Raw genomic sequence first — 23,487 nt, 5'->3', positions numbered from 1 at the left:
AGGATCTTTAAAATCATGAAGGAAAATAATTGACAACCACTGCTGTACAGCATCTTATTATTGTTAAATTCGAAAATAAATGTCTGCATTTTAATTCAGTGCTACTTAAAACCAGGAAGTTTTAGGTTCACAAACGTATTTCCCCCTTTAAAAACATTATTCTTTAGACTATTATAAACTGAAGCCCATGGTATAAAACGTTTAATATTTTATTTAGTTAAAAATATTGTTTTCTATCCATTGATAATTGTTGGAACATTTGGAACACAATACATTTAGGGTTTGCTTTCAAGTGCCACAATTTCCTATATTTTATATGTACATATATTTTTTGGTGATAACCCATTCATCCTTTTCACACTGTTCTTTGAACAGTGTGGTAGATTTATTTATTATTATTATGAATTTTGCTGTTTTTTTGTTTTGTCAAAAAAATAACTTTAAACTAATTATATCAAGTCTTAGTTGCTGTTCATGTGCACTACAAAACAATATCTAAATAAAAAGCATCCAGCATGTATCACAAAACAACAGGTGGTGCCAAACAATTTATGGAAAGAAGAAATACTAAGTTTAAGCCCCAAAAAATTATGGACAAAAACAAGGTGTGAGCTGTGCATAATGAGTTTTATTTTCATCTCTCACCATCTGATGCATCATCTTTGCAAATATACATAAACTCAAAAAACAACGGTGTCGTATAAGTGCAACAAACATGTGTCTTGTGAAGGCGAACATCTTATAAAATTATTTTCAAAAGCGATTGCAAACACAAATGTAGCAAAGCACTGTGACGTATATATATATGTGTATATATATATATATATATATATATATATATATATATATATATATATCTCAATAATGTAAGCCAGTCATACAACAGACATTAAATACTGAAATGGCATTAGCAGTCATGATAATTCATCACTGTAGTCTAAAAAATCCTAACTCAACACTCTTACATCTAACATTCTTTCAGCAATAACAGAGTAAAAGAGCAAAAAATAAAAAATCCTTCAGGCTTCATTTGCTCCACTCAATCTTCAAAATATTATTTCTTCATAAAGTAAATTAACCTTCAGTGAATACAAACATGAACTGTATCTTTCCTTGTCAGCTCAGCTACTTCTGCCTACTTACTGTATCTTTGGTGGGAGTACTGAAGTGTGTGAAAATAATGTGCAATCCACTTTTATATAATATGTTCATACACAAAGAGCTGGGTGGATGCAGGTGGGGCTACCACAGAGGCACTGTATGCAGACGTGAATAGGAGAAGGCATCAGTGTGAGGAGGTGGGTGATGACATCATCATCATCATCACCAGCAAGCAGAGCAACTACTCGGCCTCGTCTTTCAGAGTGAACCTGGAAAAGATAATTCCATCCATGATAATCAGTGTACAAAACAGTTGAGTGAAAATTGAAATGAATTCTGAATGTCTCTAAACACTGTATATATATATATAGTGTTTTATATATATATATATATATATATATATATATATATATATATATATATAGTGTTTTGAGACATTCATAATTCATTTGTATTTTGTTTGTATTGCTGTTTTGGGTCATGGTTTTCAGTTTGATTCGATTTTAAATCTTTGGCTATGAATAGACCAACGGCTTTGTTATTTCTTAGAAGAAAAACAATTGTTAACATTGCTACCAAATACATTTAAATTAAGCACTCTCTACCCTCTTGTTGTTAAAAAATCTCACATCACTTTGATTTAAGATTGTTACAATATCTGATAAAAGTTAAAGGGACCATGCACGAAAACCGAGCGTTCTGAAAGGGGCTGGTTTAGCAGGGTTATTGAACTGCTATGATGCTTCATCCTTATGGTATTTTGACCAAGGCATGTCACTGACATGTTCATTAGGACACCAGGGAACTATTTTAATGGGGGAAATAGGGTATAATATGTCCCCTTTAAAGTTAAGTTAGTTAAGTTTTTATCTAATGCTGATGTATGGTGGTGTAAAAAAGGACAAACCGAACCAAAAACTGTGACCCCAAAACCATGATATGAACTGAACCGTGAATTTTGTGCACCGTTCCAGCAACTTAGTATGGTTAAAATTATCAGTCAATAGTGAAACATTTAGGAGGGTTTATTGGCAGACATTGAATATACCACCCATAAGTATATTTGTATACATGTATATTCAATTTAAAATAAACATCATATGGCTTTTGTAGTCTTAGTCTTTCTCGACCCACTGTCCTGCATGTTTTACATGTGTCCTTGCTCCAACTCACCTGAATCAAATGGTCAGTTCATCATCAAGCTCTGTGAAACCCTGATAACGACCCATTTGTTATGATTGAATCAGGTGTGTTTGAGCAGGGCAGTGTTCAAGAGGACCAGGGTTGGGAAACACTGCTTTAATAGACTCAGATACACCTTTTGATTCTTTGTCAGCTGGGGAACAAGTGCTAAAGATGTGCTACACTTACTGAATATACTTAATCGATGCTAAATTGAAATGAAGTCTGAAGGAAGTTTATTCCGCTCCACTCACCAGTCTGTGACAACAGAAGTCAGGTCAACTTGGGCCAACTCAATCTGCACCTAAACAACAGGAATGACACGGTAACATGTATTAGTGGGTGTGTATTCATTTGCACTACTGTGCCTGAGAGTGAAAGTTAAAACTCCAATACTGTGAATGCAATCAATGTGAACGACTTAAGATAATTCAAGCACACTGCTCAACATGGACACATGTGAATTTAAATCTGTGTTTGAGTTAATGCACTTTATTTGGACAATACGTGAGTCACTCCACTGAATCAACAGCTGTGTGGGATCATGTATTACTTCATTCCAAGACTGGCAGTTGTTTGGTCTCACACTGACCTGTCCAATGACATCACGGCTCCTGAATGAGGCCGAGTTGTTTTTCACTGATACACTGAGGCGCCTGAATCTCACCTCCTCCCAAGGCAGATCATACTCAAACCTTAAAGAAAAAGCCAAAGGTGGTAAGATGTCAATACTGAAACTAACAAGGACCACAAAGCCACTAAGTCAGTTAGTTGATTACCTCTCGTTGTATTCTGGTTGAAGGTCTCTCTTCTTCACACCTGTCTTCCTCTTAGTGGCTTTGCTTTTGTCAGGCAGCAGCATGAGGGAGACATAGCTGTCTACACCATCTTTACCTTGAGATGCAAGACCTCTGTTTATAAAAAAATAAAGTATACTTAATTAATAAAATATTCAGTGGGTACATTTAAATATTCCAAGTACAGCAGGATGTTATATATGTTTATACATTCAGTGCAACTACTGTTTGCAACGATAAACCTATTCCTGAGCCTGGCCTTATATGTTTACTATATTATCTATTGCAGTGGTTCTCACACTTTTTATGCTAAGTACCACCTGAGAAAATAATGCAGAAAGTTATTCCCTATAAAAAAATCTGCTCTTTCATCATCCTCCTCTTCCTCACATATACTTCATACACTGGTATAGTGATATTAGATTAAGATGGAGCAAGAGATACGGTGACCAATTTGTTATTATTTACTGTAAATTACCATTATTTTATGTTATTAGTTTCATTTTCTATGCACTCTTCAGCTTCAAGTACCACCAGAAGAAGCTTGCGAACTACCGGTGGTACATGTACCACAGTTTGAGAACCATGGATCTATTGTATATCATTAGAGTGAGCATACATCAAGATCCAATTGCTATCTGATCACGGTCATCGCCCCCTCTTCTGCAAAGATTGTCAGCAGCAGACTACAGTGCCACATCCACAACAACAATGTTAGAAGACATGAAGTCACACAGTTCTATCCTTTTCTAAGCAGGGGAAGAAGCCGTATTCCACAAGCGGGAAACTGCTTTCACATTAGCTGTGCTTGGAGTGGGTGGAGAAGAGACGCATCAGACACTTTACACTTGGGTTTAATATGGTCACAATGCGTCTCCAACCACCTCCCGGAGTGATTTGGCAGATCAGATAACAATCAGTCTTGCAGTCCAATCACAGAAAACACATTTTAATGCCAGGTGTACGGGGGACCAAAGTGTTGTAGCAAACTATTTGAAGAAACACACCTGCAAGCATGGACGACAACAATGAGCTTTCTCTCCTGAGAGGCGTATGACAGAGACAACTTCACCTGTCCAAAGCCAGATGCAGCACAGGGCAGAGTCCCTGCGCTGATCATGTCCACCATCTTTGATTCCAGAATCTATTGAAAACAAAACATTTTTTTGTTCACAAAATTACAGAATATTTGTAACACTTGTTTGTGCAGATGCGTTTGCGTTCTCACCTTAAGTTCAGCCCTCAGAAGGATCTGACTCTGTGACGAGGCTCCGTCCAGATGGAACCACTGATCCAGGACCAGTTGTGGCTCTGTAAGAAGGTTCTTCACAGGAACCACGAGCGATCCCATTGGCTGATCCCAGCCGCTTGACAACTGCAGTGCAGGAGAGGGATAATGAAAATGTGATGCAGCATAGAGCAGCAGATTCATTGTCGTCAAATCGATAAACAAAATGTTACCTTCACTACAAGCATTTGGTGTTTAGGGTCACGGACCAGGAAGTAGAACGACTCATTCCACTCTGGACTGGTACTGCGGTCACACAGCTTTAAAGAGATGAGGTAAAGACAAGATAAGAGTATTTAATTTTTCAACTACCTCCTTGGACTGTGTATAGAAAGCTGTTCATAGATGACTCTCACTTTAGTTTTATGTGTAGTTTCACCCAGAACAAGCTCAGCTCCTGCTTTGGGTTCCTTCCCACTCTTCTTCAACTGATAGGACAGAGAGATGTGGGAGATTCAGGATGTATAACGTGAGGAACGTCTTTTTGCACAATATCTGGATAAAGTGCAGGTGACTTACAGGCAATGCATGTGCTCTCTCGATATGAACAAACAGCAGAGCAGCAAAAGCCACCGCTTTGTTTTGATAAGACTGGAGAGACTGGAGCTGCAGCACCTGTGACAGGGAGCACAGACGGTTAAGCCTGGCAGTAATGCTGCAATGTGGAAATGATGCCCTACGTGCGGAATGTCACTTGACAGGTTCAACCTTTTTTATGGATAAACTTTATATGTACACAAGAATAAACAGAGGGAAATTTATAAGGACCAACCTCTTCAAGTCTGACTGAATTCGACACAGTCGGAACCCATTCCACTACCAAGTGAATCCGACCAGACTTCACGTCCTTCAGTGTGTACCACTGCAACAGACACACACAAGCAAGGAAACGCCCTTTACCAAAGGAATCGTATGGTGCAACGATATGATTATGAATTATTGACTAACCTGATCTGTGTACTGCATTCTGATGACCTCATTTAGCTTAATAGTGAACCTGTGGATGTGAAAACAGATATTTAAAGGGGGATTTGCTGATACAGTAAAGATTTAAAATTACATCATTAACAATGAATACTTGGGTTAAATTAAACAAATAATAAATACAAATTAAACAAGCGAGTGTCCAATCTTTTGACTTTTGTGAACTAGGTTTACAAAGAACAGAGGACATTTTAGTGAAATTATTTTCAGTGATAAGTGTTGGAACTCCTATCATGCAAATCAAAGGCCTTCCTTTTCTTTTTTATTACAAGTACAAGTACACATTACTGTGTAGCCAAAATTGAGAAGCACACGTGACACACACCTGCCCAGGAAGTCATCAGAATCTATATCCTTATCGAAAGCTTCAAACTTGATCTCCTGAATGCTGTTGCTACTCAACACTGTCTGTTAAGGACATTAAAAAATGTAAAAAATAATGTACATTCAAGGCAAAAAAAGGGGAAATGTGCAGCACTTTATCTGAGACTACTCCATACCTCATACATTTCATTCCATGTTGGGTTGAGATTCTCCTTGATAACATGACTCTTAAATGTGACCCCACCTATGTAGATTTTGACATATGGGTCACTCTTGCCCTTCACCATGCCTCCCATCAGGTTGTCCTTTGCCACCAGGTTTTGGGCCTCCAGCAGGTGAATCCTCAGCACCCCCTGCAGGATGAACATTGTAAGTGATTTAAAACATACAGGAAGTCTTGAGAGCACACAGCACCTACAGCTTTTTTTAGTGTAGTCTGTTATAAGATGTGCAGCTATGATGACACAAAAGTGTATATTATTAAATTGTTCCACTGAAACAGGGATTAGGATGACAATGGGAAATAAATCCAGTATAAGCTTGAGTTCTACTCAGCTAATAGCATAACATTATCAACTCACCTCATCACCAAAGTCCTGTGGGGGCGCAGTGTATGGTGGAAGAACTTCGGCAGAGATTTCTTTGAGCTCCGCTGGTTCCAGGGTTTCAGCAGGAAGACTAGTCACTGTAGTTTGAGCAAGGTTATCTAGACCAAAGCTACATTTGTGCACATAGAAACACATTGCAGAAATGTATTAAACAATGTCAGCTAATTACACACCAATGATAACATAATTATAAGAGAAAATCATCTGTAATGTGGAGCTCACCCCTCTGTTTGTTTCGGCTGTGGTTTAAAGTCTCCACTAATTGCTGTGTGTGAGTGTGAGGGAGGCTCCTCTGCATCGGCTGCTTCTTTCACCAACTGGGCAAAATGATATAAAGGTTATGGAGGTGAAAAAAGTCAAAGCCTGATAACAACTGGTTATTATGGGATGCAACTCACAGCAGGAGCAGACGGGAATGTTTCAGGTGCAATGTGAATTGCAGCAGGTTCAGCAGGAGCAGTCCATTCAGCAGCTGCTGCAGGGTGAGACTCTGCTGCTTCAGACTGATGGGATACTGCAACAGAGCTGAACACACACACACACACACACACAGCTGTAAGAAAACAACACAGCCAGACTGCTGTTGTCATCTCAAAAGGCTTTATCTTGTGCATATTCATTGAGGTCCATGTGTAATGTTTAGAAGAGTTTGTTGGCAGAAATTGAACGTAGTACCCATGGGTATGTTTGTATAAGTGTGTAATTGCTTCAGAACAAATTTGTTTCATTTTCTTTTCTTTTATATGTCATTTAGAGCTTTACAGAGGCTTGAAATCTTGTAGCGCCATGTTTCAACAGTACGCCTTTCATGTTATGAAGCTGAATCTTACAACACAAATGAAGAAGACTGACATCCTTTTCTGACACACTGCAGTCTCACCATTTAATGTGAATAATTCTTACACACTGGACTTTCCTAATTTAACAGCTTTGGAGTCATGGTGATGGTTAAATGACTTGTCGTGGGGTGAGTGGGGGCTATCCCCACTCCCTGTACCGTCTTTTAGCAGAAAACCAGCCTTGAAAGATCACGGCTGCCGACCTGGATTCCTCAGAAGAATAAGGCAGTCCCACAAAATCTTGGGTACAAATACAATAATGAAGAATATTGAAAATACAAATTCAATACAAATTGCTTGACGGTGCCACACACATGCCTTACTGCCAGGTACTGGCTCTAAAAGCAAGGCAGCCATTGTGTTATTTTATTTCCCTGTTGTCGGAGAAAGCGAGGAAAAGGAAACGCACAAATGCACGTGGCCAGGAGAGGGGAAGCATCAGCGTGAGTTTTTTCGACACTGAGGAGGGGGAGTTCCGTAGAGAAAAAAAGGACCAGGCTTCCAAAGTTACACTTTAAAGAGATACCACACCTTCCCATTGCTACACTCATTCGTAGCTACGTCAGTTTTCATCTCTTCTTCCTTCCACAATCAACAATCAAATGAACACTTACTCATGTGTTGGCAGCTCTGACATTTTTTCCTCCTCCTTCCTCGCTGCTTTGAATGCCTCGTCAGTTCTGGTGAACATCTCTTCCTTGTATGAACTAGTCTCAGAAGGCTGTGGAGCTTCCGTCATCCTTGAGCTAAGGATCTATGTATCAACAATAAGTTACCGGTGGATTATTTTGTGAATCAGAGACAATGATTTCAATCCCTTGTGTTTATATTTTCTCATACCTTAAGTTCAGCCCTCAGCAGGATCTCACTTTCAGGTAAAGCTCCATCTAGATGTATCCACTGGTCCAGAACCAGCTGTGGCTTGGAGAGCAGGTCACTGACAGGAATGACCAGAGATCCGATTACCTCGTCCCATGCGCTTGTTAACTACCAAAGTTCAGGGCACATTTATAACAAAGATTGAGTTATGTTTCACAGCAGGTTTTAGACAGTGTATAGTCATATATTTACCTTCATGATCAGCATGTCCTTCTGAGCGTAATCGACCAAAAAGTAGAAAGACTCATCCCACTGAGGAGATCTGGAGCGCTCACACACCTTCAAGCAGGAACAAAAGGAAAATGCAGCTAATGGTAGAATGTTGAAACAAATACATATATTAATTACATTTGAATGTATTCATTTTTCATCCTCACATCTTTAACTGAGATAGCCGTTGTCTGTTTTAAGTTGTTTCACGATACCAGTGTGCATCTCACTTACAGTATATAGCAAGTATATGTGAGGAAGAGGAGGATGAGAGAGCAAATTAACTTACTGAGAATAAATCTGCCTCCTGTGAAAAGTCCATAGCTGACTTTGCTTGGCCTATTTACAACACTGTATTTCAACCTTGTTGATCATAGCGTTACTTCCAGAGCTCAATATTTCTCAGGTGGTACTGGACTAAATGACAAGCAAATTAAAAAAAAGGGATAAAAAAATAGGATAATAGCGAACAAAATGACTCCTTGCAGCTCTACAATGACCTCACCTCACTTCATTGTCAGCACCATACCTTTGTTTTGTAAACAGTGTTTCGAAACACTAGCTCAACCCCAGCCTTGGGTTCCTTTCCACTTTTCTTGTACTGAACAGGAAAAAGAAAAAAAACAGTTTCTCTGCAATTAAAGCAAAATGTCACATCATAAAATCGACAGTGATTACGGCTCAGCGAGCAAGCAATTTGTTACTACTTCTTCTGAACCTTCACATGAAGTATTGATTTTCCACTTAATGGCAGTCGTCTCTTTTAGTCAGACACACTGCACTTACTCTAGTGACTTTAAGTGCACAAAATTGCAAGGGACTCACAGGCAATGAGTGTGCTCTGTCCAGATAAACAAAGAGCAGGCCCACAGAGGGAGAAGCCTTGTTCTTGTAAGACCGACGAGACTGTAGCTGCATTGCCTGCAGCAGAGAACAACATAGAAAATCATTACAGTGACTCAGCAGTGATGTGTAAAGTGAATTAACTAAGCAGGTGATTTCATTTGGAATTGTACAGATGGGACATGAATAGCTTTCACAAATGATCAATATTGTAAATACTGCATGTGCATGACGAAGGGAAGACAACATAAAAAACTTTCACTGACGTTCCACAAGGTGTCCTCGTCATCACAGGACACTGTTGGCACCCACTCCATGATCAGACGAACACGTCCAGACTTGACATCATTCAGCGTGTACCACTGAAACACAAATGCACAATTACTGGATAATGGCAAACTGTGATTACACCAGGGAAACATATGTTTACAGACAGTCATCACTGAACACTCACCTGGTCAGTGAGCTGAGAAGAGATGATGTCTGCGACACTGACTTTCAACCTGTTTGAAATGAAAAACAGAATACACACCTCAGAATAACAATCTGTGAAAAGCAGCCTTACCAGTAAAAAAGAAGCTCTCAATCTCTATTTGACTTTGTTGTCAAAATGTGTTTCTAGAAACCACTGTGGTGTGTGTGTGTTGACAGCAATGTTGCATGTGCCACCATTTCCGTGGACCCTCCTGAAAAGCCAGACACATGCTCTCTCTGATCAGATGACAAGAGTAAATTCAAATTTTAACCACTTAACACCTGATAAAATATAAACATGCTGCGATATATCTTAGTAGTGTGTTTGCTGCCTTCTTAGATTTTGCCTTTTCCTGCTCAAAATTGAAGTCCCTCGGCCACATCAAAGTCCACGGAGAAAATCAATCAACTTAAGCAGGCAGGGATTTTACTAGGGCCTTTCATTAAGTGACTGAAATTTGTTTTTCTAAGTCTTTTTTTAAGTTATGCAAAACGTTTAGATATTATTTAGATAATAAAAAAAAATACAGCTCATCATACACTAATACACTAGTAATTTATGGACAGCTGGAAACCTTTTGTCATGAACCCTGTGTCTCCCTAGGCACTTTTTGTTTCCTTAAACCTTGGGTTTTGAGTTCTTTCTTTCTTTCCTCCTGAGTGTTTGCCTCATGTTTCGCCTGTGCCTTATTAGTCTCGCCTGTGTTTGATTAGCCCTCGTGTATTTAGCCTCTGTGCTCCCTGTGTCTTTCAGATTCTGGAAACTTTATTTATCAATGCAAGGGCAGAGAGCGGCAACATTGAGGGATACAACTATAGGACATAGAGGAAGAGTGCAGTGGAACAGTTTACATGTGTGGCCGAATATACAGCGTATATGTATACATATATACATTATTACACTGAGGTTTATGTATTAAAGTTCAGCGTTGAGAGAGTTCAAGAGTTCGCTGGTCCGTTCTGTTTGTTCCAGTTTGTTCTGGTACGTGTTCAGTTTTGTTTCATCCTGGCTGAGTTCTCCTTGTGTTTTAAGTTATTCTTCTGTTTGTGGTTTTACATAATGTCCTCCTGCTTCACACAGTTTATGCCTTTTTACTTCACCCCATGGAGTGTATTGTTTTTAGTGGCTCTGTGTGTCTGTCTGTTTGTGTTTCCGCACTTGCACTTGCCAATATGACCAACAGAGGCCGACAGAGGCTTGTTGTGTGAATGGGGTGAAGTCTGCCATCTCTGATTGCCTTTGTCTGTTTTTGTTACACCTTTGCTCTCACCTGCCAAGGAAATCATCTGCGTCCATGTCTTTATCATATACTTCTACTTGCACCTCCAGTCCTGGCACAGGCCTTAGCACTGCCTGTGGAAATAAAGAGCAGTTGCAACTGGTTATTTTCTGTCATGATGTCTATGTGGAAAAGTGCTTAAGGGAAGTCAAACTGTTCTGTTGCATCTACACACCTCATACATTTCATTCCAGACTGGGTTGAGATTCTCATCGATCACCTTACTCTTAAACATGAAGTCTCCAACACTGATCTTTGCATAGGGGTCACTCTTGCCCTTCACCATACCACCCATCTTATTATCTTTGGCAACCAGGCTCTGAGCCTCCATCAGGATGATTCTCAGCACCCCCTACAAAGAAAGATTATTCAACTTTTAACTTTAAAAAAAAAATAATAATAATAAAATAATAATTTAGACACTGTTGACAGTGTTACCTCTGAGGCAAAGCTTAGGTGTGGAGAAGTATGAAGAGGTTGTCGTAGTGCTTTTAGTGAATCTTCCACCTTCTCTTCAGTCGCATCGGGTTCTTTCACGTCAACGTCTTCATGTGAAGTCACCGCAGAGACAATGGTCTCCACAGGAGCAGCGTCTACTGAACTTGACCTTAAAACATAATCAGTTGCAATGAGGAGAAATTAAAGAAAAAATGGATACATTATTCAAAGACTAAACGATGAATGGATAGATGAATGGTAAAGACAGACGTTTCTTACCTCAGTATGGTGTCTGTCTCTGGTTTTCGCTGAGCAGGGGACGGTTCTGATACTGACGTTACCTTGGCACCAGGACATTTGCTTGGAATCAGCATCTGCAGTTGAACAGATATTAATATGATTATTATTTCACTTAGTGAACCAGCTTTGTAACAGTCCTGATATTAAAATACTAGATTAAAGATCTGGCTCTTAAGCAAAAGGAAAGACAAGGGACAACTTAAGAATGAGATACAGAGATTGAGACGTAGAGATAGGACAGAAACAGAAATAGATATTATACATACGTAGATACATGGAGTAAAATAAATACAGACAGGAGGATAATTAAGATATTAAATTACACGGAAAGAAACACTGAAAGAAAAAAAAAAAAAACTAAATATTTTGAGAGAAACATAGAGAGAAAATGACAAGACTTGGCTTCTCCTACCTTAAGATCAGCTCTCAAAAGAACCTGACTCTCTGGTGAGGCTCCATCCAGACTGAACCACTGGTCCAGGACCATCTCTGGTTCAGACAGCAGCTCTCTGATCGGAACCACCAGGGAACCAATGGGCAGGGACCAGCTGTGGGAGAACTTGAGAAACACAACTGATAGTGAACACATGGTGGAGGGTGGGAGTATGAGTTCATCCAAGATTACACTGCATTCAAAGTGAGTTTGATTAGGCACCGACGCCACACTACCTTAATGACAAGAATATCTTCTCTGGGGTCTTGAACCGGGTAGCAGAAAGCCTCATTCCACCGAGGTGATGTGGTGCGGTCACACACCTTTAGAACACATGTAAGTGTCAGTTTTGGAATAGTAAAATAATGGCTATGACTAGTTCCTTTAAACACAGTATTATTTGCATAAAAAACAACAAATAAAGTACTTACTGTAGTTTTGCGAGACATTTGTCCGAGAGTGATCTCTGCTCCCACTTTTGGATCTTTTCCACTCTTCTTCACCTGCAGAGAGACAACAGAGATAATTATGTTCTGTGACAGACAAAAATAACCAAAACCATTTGCTTTATCCTGTAAAGCAGTGTAAAATGGACTCACTGGTAATCCGTCTGCTTGCTCGATGTACACAAACAATAAGCCTGCTGAGGGAACCACTTTGTTCTGGTAGGACTGTCTGGAATAAAACTGAAGAACCTAAAGACACAGGGGAGGTATGGATATGATGTACACTGTATACATTAAGCTTAGAACAAGGCATCTACAAATCCTTAATGCAATCTGAAAGTAGTGACCTGGTCCAATCTGTCTGGATCTGAGGCTGTTGGAACCCATTCCAGAATCAGGTGAATTCGACCAGACTTTACATCATTCAGTGAATACCACTGAGGAAAAAAGAGAATGAACTTCAAACAAGAGAAACTGTAAACATTTTTGGAGGCTGTGTTAAAGATTCACTTATTTTTCCTTAAATTACAAATGTTTCATACCAAACTTTTTACTTTTTGGTGTAATGTTCACTTGTTATACTGCTTTTCCCCTTACCACACTTAATCCTGAAAAGGTGTGTGTCTGTGGTCGCTCACCTGATCAGTGTACTGAGACTCGATGATGTCTTTCAGACTAATCTTCAGCCTATATGTCAAGAAATGTGAGTTTAGACCGTATCTTCCCAAATCCTACTGTATTAAGCACATGACAAATACAGCTATAAACATAGCTACCGTCCCATGAAGTCATCCTTCACATCCATGTCTCTGTCAAACACCTCTACAAACAGATCCTGGCCCGGCAGTTGGGTTAGAATCACCTGCAGAGTGAACACAGAGTGTCACACCTTTCAAAAGATTCTTTCAAATCAAGTGCAAAAGATATTTAAAAAAACACTGAAACTTCAACCACTGTTTTGAAATGTCACAGTAGTCATCATAAAGTTTAAGCTCTCGTGTGTAACATTTAGGAGGATTAATTAGCAAAGAATTGACTATATTACCTTTATGTATATTTGTGTAAGTGTATAATATAAGTCTAAGTATTTTAAGTCTATTTTCATAGACTTAAAATACTCTCTGGACAATGGCCTTGTTTTATAAAGGCCGCCATCTTGCTCATGTGTGCTTACTAAGAAGAATGACATCCGTTGTTCCCTGACTGGTGGATGAGTGAGTGGAGGAGTCCTCTATTTGTTCCAATGTGCAGTCTCACTCATTAGATGCCAACACACTGAACTGAGCTATTTCAATAGCTTTCTGTGAGTATTTACCTCATACATCTCATTCCATGTGGGGTTCAGATTGCTCTTGATGACATTGCTTGTGAATGTTTCGCCCCCAATGTTGAGCTTGACATAAGGGTCACTCTTGCCTTTCACCATTCCTCCCATCAGGTTATCCTTTGGAACAAGATTCTGGCCTCCCAACAGGTGAATTCTGAGCAGTCCCTGAAAAGAAAAAAAAAATCAATTTCTCGAACATATGTATATGTAACAGGCCCAGACCCTTAGGAATACAAATACTGCATAACAGCACTATTCTCTGTTACCTCCGTGGCAAAGCTAGGATGAGGCGAGGTCTGCTGGGGCAGCTGTTTGGACGCTGACAAGTGAGATGACACGTCAGCCGGAATGCGTTCCTCATCTAACCACAGAACCTGTAGAAAAGTGGGACGAGAATTTAATATTAGACATGGTGATGTTTTATATTACAGTTCAGTAATAACATGGTAATGGTTTGGTAAAAGAAGGCAATATTATGGATGACAAAGATCATTTTCAATGCAATATCCAAGTAATAGCTGAAAAAGAGCAATGTAATAGTGTGATAAACACTATACAGAAACTACCAAAGCTGTGTCCAGAACATAAGTAGCTGCATTAGATCTCCCAGCCCTAGTGGGACATACTATATTTACGTATATGTGTAGTATGATGTTATATTTAGTTATATGCTGCCTTAGTCATATTCATTTGCAAGCTGTTACCTGCGAATTACATTAGACACAAAATGGTATTGCCATAATACATAATACTACCCCCAAATTACCATATGATTGCCATGCTATTACTGAACTGTAAAGTGTTACCTTTGTGATGATATCATTAATTAAATTATACACTGGGCTAATTGTAGTGTGATGCACTGCAAGATTTAAGAATGGGCCGCATGTGTGATTTACCCTGAGAACAGCATTGACGTAGATGCGACTGGCATCTCCAGCATTGTCCAACTGGAACCACTGGTCCAGAGAAAGATTGGACGTGGACAGCAAACGGGACAGGGGGATAGTCAGGCTGCCCAAGCTCTGCACGCGGTCAGCGTCCTTCACCTGTTCAAATACAAAATAAAAGGAAGCCAAAATAAGACGACAGCAACGTTGTCTGTCAGACTGTCACGCAACAGCTTATTGCAGATTAGCTAATGAGCTTGTGAGCACTTACCTGGATATCTATGTCCTGTTTGAGTGGATCGTGAATGAAGAAGGTAAAAGCTTCCTCCCACTCAGGATTAACTGTTGTGTAACAAGTCTGTCGGCAAGGATAGACAGTAAGTGTGAAGTTATTTTTAAAAAATGAATAAAAGCTATTATATTATTCTCAGTAGATGTACCTTGCTCTCTCTAGTGACATCCTCCACAGATAACTGCACCATTGGATTGGGCTCTTTATTTTTCTTCATCTGAAAGAAGCACAATATACAATGAACGATGACTTTTACTGTTATTAAAGTGCAAAACAAACGTATCCGTCCTTCTTACAACATGTGGTTGATGCGAATAACAATGTTTAAAAGGCTGCCATAGCAACAGCAAAAATAAGGGGGGGAGGAGAGCGGTTGCTGTGTGGCATAATCAGGAAGTATAAGTCTGCATGAGAAACCACAAACACTCATTTTCCTCTCAAATATTCAGTCAGTACTTGTTCCCCTTTGAGTGTGATATTACAGCTGGAGTTAGCACAGTCAGAAATGTGTGCCCAAGAGTCAGAGATAAAGTTAGACACACTCATCCACTCTGCAGTGAACAGAGTTTATAGGACAAGGCAGCAACAATGTGGAATGTCTGACAGATGGCAGTTACAGCTCGGCTTCAACTTCAACAACCACAGGCAGGAAGCGGCACTGAGCAGAGCACGAACACAGCACAGAGGGTAGAGATATTTAACTCACAGGAAGTGCCTCAGCCTTGTCCAGATATACAACCAAGATGGCAGACGAGGCTGGATCCGAAGTCTTACTTTTCACACTCTCGTTCCTCTTCAAGACCTGGGCACGGATTGAAAAGTGATTGTTTGTGTCATTATTTGACACAAATGTAGAGTTAGAGTAATCACCTGAGAGAAATGTATGTATAGTGGAAATGAGTAAGTCAAACCTGCTCCAGTCGGTCACTGCTTGGCAGCAAGGACAACCACTCCAGTCGGAAATGAACCTGTCCTGACTGAGTCTCCTTCAAGTTGAACCACTAGGAAGACATACATTTATAAACCATATGTCTAAAATGTGATTAAACTGCTGATTTATTGTGAGTGAGACATAAGTTTCACCTACATCGTCCACAACTATGGATTTCCTCACAATGCCCAAATCCAGCTTGGTTCTACAAGAGGAGAGAGGAGGAACGAAAGGCAGAATTACTAAACCAAAAAACGATCATAGTGTAGACTGAGCACAAGTGAATTTATTCACATTGACGATGTAATGTGGCAGATGAAAGGTGACAATGTGAGATTCACTGTAGACACATGGGAGACATGAAGTATGAATATGTACCTGCCCAGGAAATCATCCTGGTCTGGGTCTTTGTCATATACCTCCACCTCCAACTCTTGACCAGGCACTTCATGGACTATAACCTGATGTATTGGACACATATAAGGACATAAAGACTGACAAAGCGGTTTGTGTGGTAGTCGGTTGTGGCCTCATGAATGTACAGGAAATGAACATTCTTAGTTCCCCCGATCCCTCGGCTATAGAACAGGTGAGATGAGGCATGATATCCATGAAAAACAAAGAATTTTTCAGCAACTGCAAAAAAAACAGGCTGGAAGACTTGATCGACTAACGGTGACACACATTTCACCCTTTCAATCAATCCCTGCACTCTCTTTACCTCATATATCTCCCCCCACTTGGGAGAGTCTGTGTTATCAACGTGTTTGGAGGTAAAGCTCTGAGGGCCGACCCTCAGAATGACATAGGGGTCAGACAAGCCAGCCATGACCCCTTTCACATAGCTGTCCTTTGCAACAAGATTCTGTGCCTCCAGCAGGTGGATGCGTACTACACCCTGAAGAGAGACAACAAGTGTGTAGGGTGTTAGGTATTAGTGTTTGAAATATGAAAGTTGAAATAAAGCTCTCATGTGCATATTCAGGATTTACCCTTGGCAAAGGACTGCGGAGATGGGCCACATGCAGGCCAGGAACCAGGGGGATGACCAGGCGGTTAGGCAAAACCAAGAAGGAGGCAATGGCGTCCATAATCATACTGTCGGACATGACGCTGAAACAAGGATGAAAGTAATCTTAGGGAAAACATACAGCAGTAGTATTATATAGTCCCAATAGTTTTCAAATGTGTTGTTTGTTGTTGTCCTCATTATTGCCTCCCTCATTTCATCATCCATTGCCTCTGTTTCCTTTCTGTCCTTGTTTGGGGTTATTTGCTTAATGATATTTGGTTTACAGACCAAGGAGCGTGTTTCCAGCATGACTCACTTCAGCCCAGGGATGTCCAACAAATTAGTCAGTCCAGTCCAGTTGATGTCTAGTTTCTGCAAAGTGATTAGATGGCAGAATGTACTTTATGCAGCAAATCGATAAAGATAGATGGGAAATCAATAGCAGGAAAACAAGACAAGACTGACTGAAGTGCACCACAGTGAAAGTGAGAGTCTGGGGTTAAAGGGCACAACAAGACATGTAGAAATGGCGGTGAGTTTAGATGGACTTACAGGCCTCTGGATGAAAAACATGGTGACTGCACCCACTATGGGCACATCACCAATCAGGGGCTCCAGAATCACCCTCATCATCCCGTGTAGCTAAGAACAAACAGACAGAGAAGACGTTTGCCCGCCGAAAAATACCAATGCAATGGAAGAACATGAAAGGCCTGACCACACACCTGTATTCCTTTGACTCCAGCTTTGCAGAAGTATCTCTTCACCTCCACATTGATCTCGACATTTCCAACATAGCTGAGGAGGAAAGAAACCAAAGTGTCACACAATAACGTCCTCTGCATGCTGCATTACAAGAGGGACGGCAGCTCACGAACGCATGAAGCTTTACCTGATGTACAGATCGAGCAGGACCTGTCCCTTGTCATTCTCTGTGTGTGCCTTGATCCCTACAACCTTCATAGGCTGCAGCAAACAGAGAGCACATTAGCTTGCACAGTGTACAGTAAACAGCATGGCAGCACGTTACTGTGGCTGTGGCACGGTATCGTTCAGATATCAATATTGGTACCTTGGTACCCATGTCCACTTTTGTGAAGCTGAGAGTCTGGAGGTGGGCGCTTGAGCCTCGGATAGACGGAGCGATGGTTTCCACCAGCAACTTCTCGAGGTATTGGCCAACAAAGGGCCACACCTGGTGCAGCACCTGCCCAGGCCACAGAGCACAGGGTTACAAGCTGCTTTGATTACGCTGTGGTTTGGTAACTTGGAATGGTAACGTGACATTGTGCATCGACAATATCGAATACGACAACAGACAACAAAGGAGGACATCCAGCTCTTTTTTTGTCTGCTCAGTTTAGGGATGTTTGTCTCAACAAGACATCAAGCTTCGAGTGGCAGTTTTTCTGTCGCCCAGCTGTAATATTTTACTGCTGTATCCCAAGGGAAGGGTGCCAAAAGATTTAAAGGTATGGAACTGGTTATTTAGGTACTATTACTAATGGGAATGGAAACAAATATACGTACCATACTGTACCAAACCAAACTTTTCCACTCGATGGAAACACAGTAAAACAAAGCAAAAAAGTAAAAGAAAACAATCCTCGGAGCCTACTGCCGTATAGATATATGGTAATATGCACAACACCATGCATCAAAATAACTAAAAACCACGAGACTGATGTGATATGTTATGTTGAGTAGTGAACTTACATTAGCCAAACATTTAGACCACTCTTCAATTCAAATAAATCAATTTAAATCTGTATTTCTATTCAAGGTAACTTTTAATTATGTCATTCACTGTACTCGCCTCTGCTACAACTTCCAGGGCAAACCCCTTATGAAACGTCACAATGAGGGAGGAGTTGCTACTACCATATTCTACTAGTTAGCCAGTGTGGTTGTTTTTTCATTTAAATTTGACTTTGTTACTAATTTGTCATGATTGATCATTGTCTATTGCAGCGCATTTCGCCACAGAAACACAAATGCACAGAGGAACCAAACAAAACAACAATTCCCATGATTCCACACTGCTGCACAATCTCATCAAACAAGGTGTTTTGTTTTGACCCCTTGCAGCAGAACCTCCATACTGTGTGTTTCAGTACACTTTGTAAGTTAAGTCCCGTGCATTGCATTGTAACAAAACTGTCTGTGAGATGCCTTGGCTTCCATCAGCAACAACAGAGGAATGACAGTGACAGCTGTAGCCAGTTGAGCCACTTCAGCTGTTCTTCTTCTTATTTGGGTCCTTTGCAAACACCGCAATCAATGCGACGCTCTACACTTTTGACAGAATGTTCTTGTCGTTACATAAACCTGCTTTATTCCTGCAGGGGGGGGGGGAACAAAGCAGAAGCAGTGTTTGGTTGCATGCTTGTGTGACCATGGAAAGAAAAAAAACAGAGTTGGTTTCTGCCTGGCATACGCAGAGAGTGAGTCATCATCCGCCTGCTCCTGCGGAGGATGAAGCCTGAGCAACAGGCGGAATCTGCTGACCTCCCCTCCAGTGAGGAGTCTCAAACCTCTGCTTTGTCTCTGATCTTGTGATTCTGCTAGCATGAAACGTTTCATATCTGCATCAGCGTCTCCTCCTCTCTCTCTCTGGGCTCTGAGCAAAAGTTGGAGTGGGGAACAATGGCTGTAGTTTTATTTAGTTTGGGGGGGACTGGGCAGCTCCTCCCCTTTCCTGTGAGCAAGCCTGTAATGAAATGGAAATGTTGAGAAGGGCTGCCTGGCGCTGAGCCTTCTCACTGCAGTACAGACAGAATGGCTTTACTAATGGGGGGTGGAGCTTTCTCAGGAACGTGGAAGCAACAGCAGCAGTGCTATTATCTTTCAGCTACCAGAAGCTATTAACCTAACATACACTACCTCATGTCAGTCAGCACAACAGCTGGGCCATTGAATGGTTGAGACGCGTGTGTTGGCCGTGGGCTTAATAACAGAGGAATAAACAATGTCTTTGTGTTAACTCATGGTGAAAAAAAGATAAAGAAAACTACTGATATTTTACCTTATTCAGCCACTCGACCTTCTCAACATCTGGAAAGTTGACCTAAAAGAAAGAAAAAAAAGACAATTAGACAGACAGACAGACAGACAGACAGACAGACGACTTTATTAATCCCTTTGGGAGGTTCCCTCGGGGAAATTAACAGCTCCAGCATCCATACACAGCACTGTTAAAAATAGAGAATAGAATAAAATAAGATAAGATTAGAGTACTTTATGTGTGCAATTTTAATACTCAAAACAGCACGAGGCTATGATTCAGCTGCAGCTGATGCATGTCTGGAAAAGTCATCTGTTGATTTATTCAGTGATGTTTTTACATCAAGTATTAGAATTGAGCAAATATTCCAACAAGAAAAAAAACATTTTTTATGATGCAGCTACTTTGCAATGTCATATGTAAGGTTCATTTTGCAACAAGCGTTTGAAATACCATTTTTTTAGGTCCTGTCATATTCCATTTATACCGTATTATCTAAAATCTACAACACACGTTATGTGTTGTTCAGACTGGAGAGCAATATGGCAACACCAAAACACTTTAATAAACATGCATGTACGCTGTCTGCTTATGCAACCATTTACCCCATCACCCATCCACAGGAACCAAATTTGGGTGTGGCCAGATAGTCTGAGTCAAAACCAAACCACAGGTTTCCATGTAAGGTGCATGTGCCATCGTGATTGGTGACTGGCACATTTTGTTTTAATAAAAATGTCCCTTTAGTTACAATAAAACAGAGCAGTTGTTCTCAAATGGGGGGGTCAGTGTCACACAGCTGGGGGCTTATATTTATATCACATAATCATTTTCATTTTGTAATCAGAAATAGTTCATAGATTCCTTTAAAATGATACAAATATTGTTAAATTATTCCAAAATAAATACATAACGGTGTATTTTCCACTATTCTTGACTGACCACTGGCACAGATAATGCAAAGGTTTGGGCGAAGCTGTTTAAGTGAACATTTGAAGTGCAAACACACTCACACACAGCAACTGAGGAAATTGTGGGCGAACAAAATTCTACCTGTAACAGAAAGGGAACCAAAGCTGACCTGACTGCATGCAAGTATGAATGAGGAGTTACATCTCCATAAACGACATGACACAAACAAAAAACAGCCATGCCTAAATCTTAATGTCTGTAGGGAATTGATTTAAGAAAGAAGAATTAAGAAAAAACCCATTTCCTTAACCTTTTCTTTGTAGACCCAGGAGAATTACATGTGAATCAATGGCAGCTAAAAATAGCAGCAAAGGGCTGGCTTTACTGGAAACCACCTCTTAATCTAACCCTACATGAGCCTGTAAGGATGCTATAATTTCAGGGTAGACTGTGAGATTCATGTATGTATATGAGGTTACTGCATGGTGGGTAGGGAACGAAGGGACTATACATATAGTTTTAATGCACGTCTCAATAGAAAGCACTCATAATAAGTTAATTGTGGCGAATTTTGAATGGGGAAATTGTTTATACTCCACAAAAGCTTACAAAAGTAGAGTGCTTGTGAGTTATTTTGAAGTGCCGCATCACATGGAGGCTGCATTCAGCCATTGTGGTTGATTCTCCTCCCCCAAAACACTACAAGTTGTGTTTTCACAACAAACACATATACATACAACACATATAACATGTACATTACAAAATTTTCTAACGTTCTTGGTACCGTAAGTCATATTTGTTACTATATTTGTGTCATTACTTTATATTATCTCACAGTTTTCTGCTCCCTCAGCATCCATAAACTTAAACTTCTGATGCTTCAGTCACTTTGTTCTGATGCTTCAGTCACTTTGTTTACTTTGTTTACACAAAAACAGGACAATCACTTCTCTCTGCTGCTATATTTTGTTATCTTGCTGCTATATTTTGTTATCTGCTGCTATATTTTGTTATCTCACGTAAATGTATAGATAGTCATAGTTCTGGAAAAATGTAAACAACATTTCTTATTCTTATTTTATTGTTAATATTTTTATTTCTCTTTTAAAATTGTTATTTATATATTTGTATTTTGCACCAAGGGAGTGGTCGCCCGATGTAGCTGAGATTGGCACAGCACCCCCCGCGACCCTCTGGCAGAGGATAAAGCGGTAGATGATGACTGACTGACTGACCAAGGGAGTGGCACCCAAATTTCGTTGTCCACAAAATAACGACAATAAAGGCTATTCTATTCTATTCTTACAGAAACGTAAGGGTAAGTGATGTCAGTGTTTTTAGGGGCAGGACGATATGATGCCGTGAATCGGAATTGATGCGAAAATTGCCAAAATCCGTGGATCGAATATTAGAAGCAGAACATTTTCAAATAAATGCTCTGATTATCGCAGTCTGTAAAAATGCCAGCTGTTTATTTCTGTATGTCCTGCATCGGACCAATATCAGTGTCAGTCAAGGATGTGATGTTGATATCAGTACCGAAGAAGAAAAAATGGCATCAAGCCATCCCTAATCTGTTTTAAAGCCATTTCAAGAGCTTGTAAAATTATCGCAATAATATCACAATTATTTTGATCAAGATAGTTTCCTATCATCTCAGTGCATCAGTGCAAGTGATGTAAAAACAACTTTATTGAAGTGATATCTGTATCGGTACATACCCAAGGCTGTGATATGGGCATTGTATATTTTTTTTTAGAATATTGCAATAATATCGTGGATCGCAATTATTTTTGAGCAGCGATATGACATTCTCATATCACCCCATGACTATAACCACAGGTCACACTCTCTGGCGTCAGTGGTGTGACTGTGTGCTCGTGTCTTACCCACGCAGGAAGGTCTCGCTTGATTTTGGATACCTTCGAGGAGGTGTACTCCTGCTCGTTGTCCAGGAGCTGGAAGGCTGACTTGAGTCGCGCCTCCTTGGCTTCTCGGGCGTGTTTCCATCCCGTGTAGACCATCATCCCGCACACCAGCAGGCTCGTGCTGACCCGGTAATAACCGGCCAGGTAGACGGGCAGCAGGGCGCCCAGACATTTCCCAAACGTCCACAGCACCGCGACAGCACTGATGCCCTTAGGTTTAGAAACCTGCTGCTGCGTGTCAACTGCGGCCACAGCTTTCTTCTCCGCGTCGCCAGAGCTCGGACACTCGGCGGTGCTGGTGTCCTTGGGATCACTCGACTCCGGTTTTTCGCTTTGCATTGTGGTGTTTTCTGGTACGTCAGATGAAACCAACACCAGGTAACTGATAAAAAAAATCACAGAATGTTATTTTTTTTAAAACGCGTGTTAAACTGACTTAGCAGTTTCTCTATAGTTACATTTCTTACGCCAATTACGTACCGCTGGAACAGAGGCGCCGCTTCACTTTAGCTAAATTTGTTTACTGGTCGCTCGCGTTGCATTTTCTTCCTAAATTCTGTTTATTTAAGCTTGTTTCAGCGCCGAGTTCGGAGGAGCTTTTAGCACGAGTCCAGACGGATTGGTCCGACGCAGACTCTGCCCCTCTGTCCCGTTATCTGGATGAAAACACGCCCACTACAACAAAAAAATAAAAAAAATCTTTGACTCTACTGCTGCTGCGGGAAGAATCCTATTCAATTAGCGATATTTGTTTTCAAACGGAAA

The 23,487-nt window shown here is 40.5% G+C and overlaps 1 protein-coding gene across 2 annotated transcripts; it reads right to left on the bottom strand.

Annotated features, from left to right (window-relative positions):
* Nucleotides 1–608: 608 nt before the first annotated feature.
* On the bottom strand, nucleotides 609–23,367 carry esyt1b (extended synaptotagmin-like protein 1b). 2 transcript variants are annotated; one of them, XM_058632027.1, is made up of 53 exons: nucleotides 23,203–23,367; nucleotides 22,684–23,104; nucleotides 19,904–19,945; nucleotides 17,951–18,085; nucleotides 17,771–17,844; nucleotides 17,604–17,676; nucleotides 17,431–17,520; nucleotides 17,195–17,250; nucleotides 16,859–16,979; nucleotides 16,588–16,764; nucleotides 16,245–16,327; nucleotides 16,023–16,071; nucleotides 15,847–15,936; nucleotides 15,642–15,737; nucleotides 15,084–15,152; nucleotides 14,915–15,001; nucleotides 14,653–14,802; nucleotides 14,020–14,127; nucleotides 13,742–13,918; nucleotides 13,203–13,288; nucleotides 13,065–13,113; nucleotides 12,774–12,863; nucleotides 12,580–12,675; nucleotides 12,412–12,483; nucleotides 12,217–12,303; nucleotides 11,960–12,106; nucleotides 11,527–11,621; nucleotides 11,248–11,416; nucleotides 10,985–11,161; nucleotides 10,801–10,883; nucleotides 9,510–9,558; nucleotides 9,322–9,417; nucleotides 9,038–9,133; nucleotides 8,742–8,813; nucleotides 8,195–8,281; nucleotides 7,964–8,110; nucleotides 7,738–7,877; nucleotides 6,683–6,809; nucleotides 6,507–6,601; nucleotides 6,258–6,393; nucleotides 5,853–6,029; nucleotides 5,678–5,760; nucleotides 5,317–5,365; nucleotides 5,141–5,230; nucleotides 4,888–4,983; nucleotides 4,725–4,796; nucleotides 4,542–4,628; nucleotides 4,309–4,455; nucleotides 4,088–4,224; nucleotides 3,063–3,194; nucleotides 2,876–2,978; nucleotides 2,538–2,587; nucleotides 609–1,370 (listed from the first exon to the last, which is right to left on the bottom strand). In XM_058632027.1, the coding sequence occupies exons 2-53, from the start codon at nucleotides 23,059–23,061 to the stop codon at nucleotides 1,343–1,345; spliced, it is 5,502 nt and encodes a 1,833-aa protein (XP_058488010.1). In that variant the 5' UTR covers nucleotides 23,062–23,104; nucleotides 23,203–23,367; the 3' UTR covers nucleotides 609–1,342. The 2 variants fall into 2 exon arrangements, with proteins under 2 accessions (XP_058488010.1, XP_058488011.1); XM_058632028.1 differs by having other exon boundaries at nucleotides 22,717–23,104.
* Between the last annotated feature and the right edge of the window lie 120 nt (nucleotides 23,368–23,487).

The sequence above is a fragment of the Solea solea genome, chromosome 6 (assembly GCF_958295425.1).
Source record: "Solea solea chromosome 6, fSolSol10.1, whole genome shotgun sequence".
NCBI classification, from domain to species: domain Eukaryota; kingdom Metazoa; phylum Chordata; class Actinopteri; order Pleuronectiformes; family Soleidae; genus Solea; species Solea solea.
Note: the sequence above shows the minus strand (reverse complement) of the source record. Positions and strands in the feature narration are given on the sequence as shown.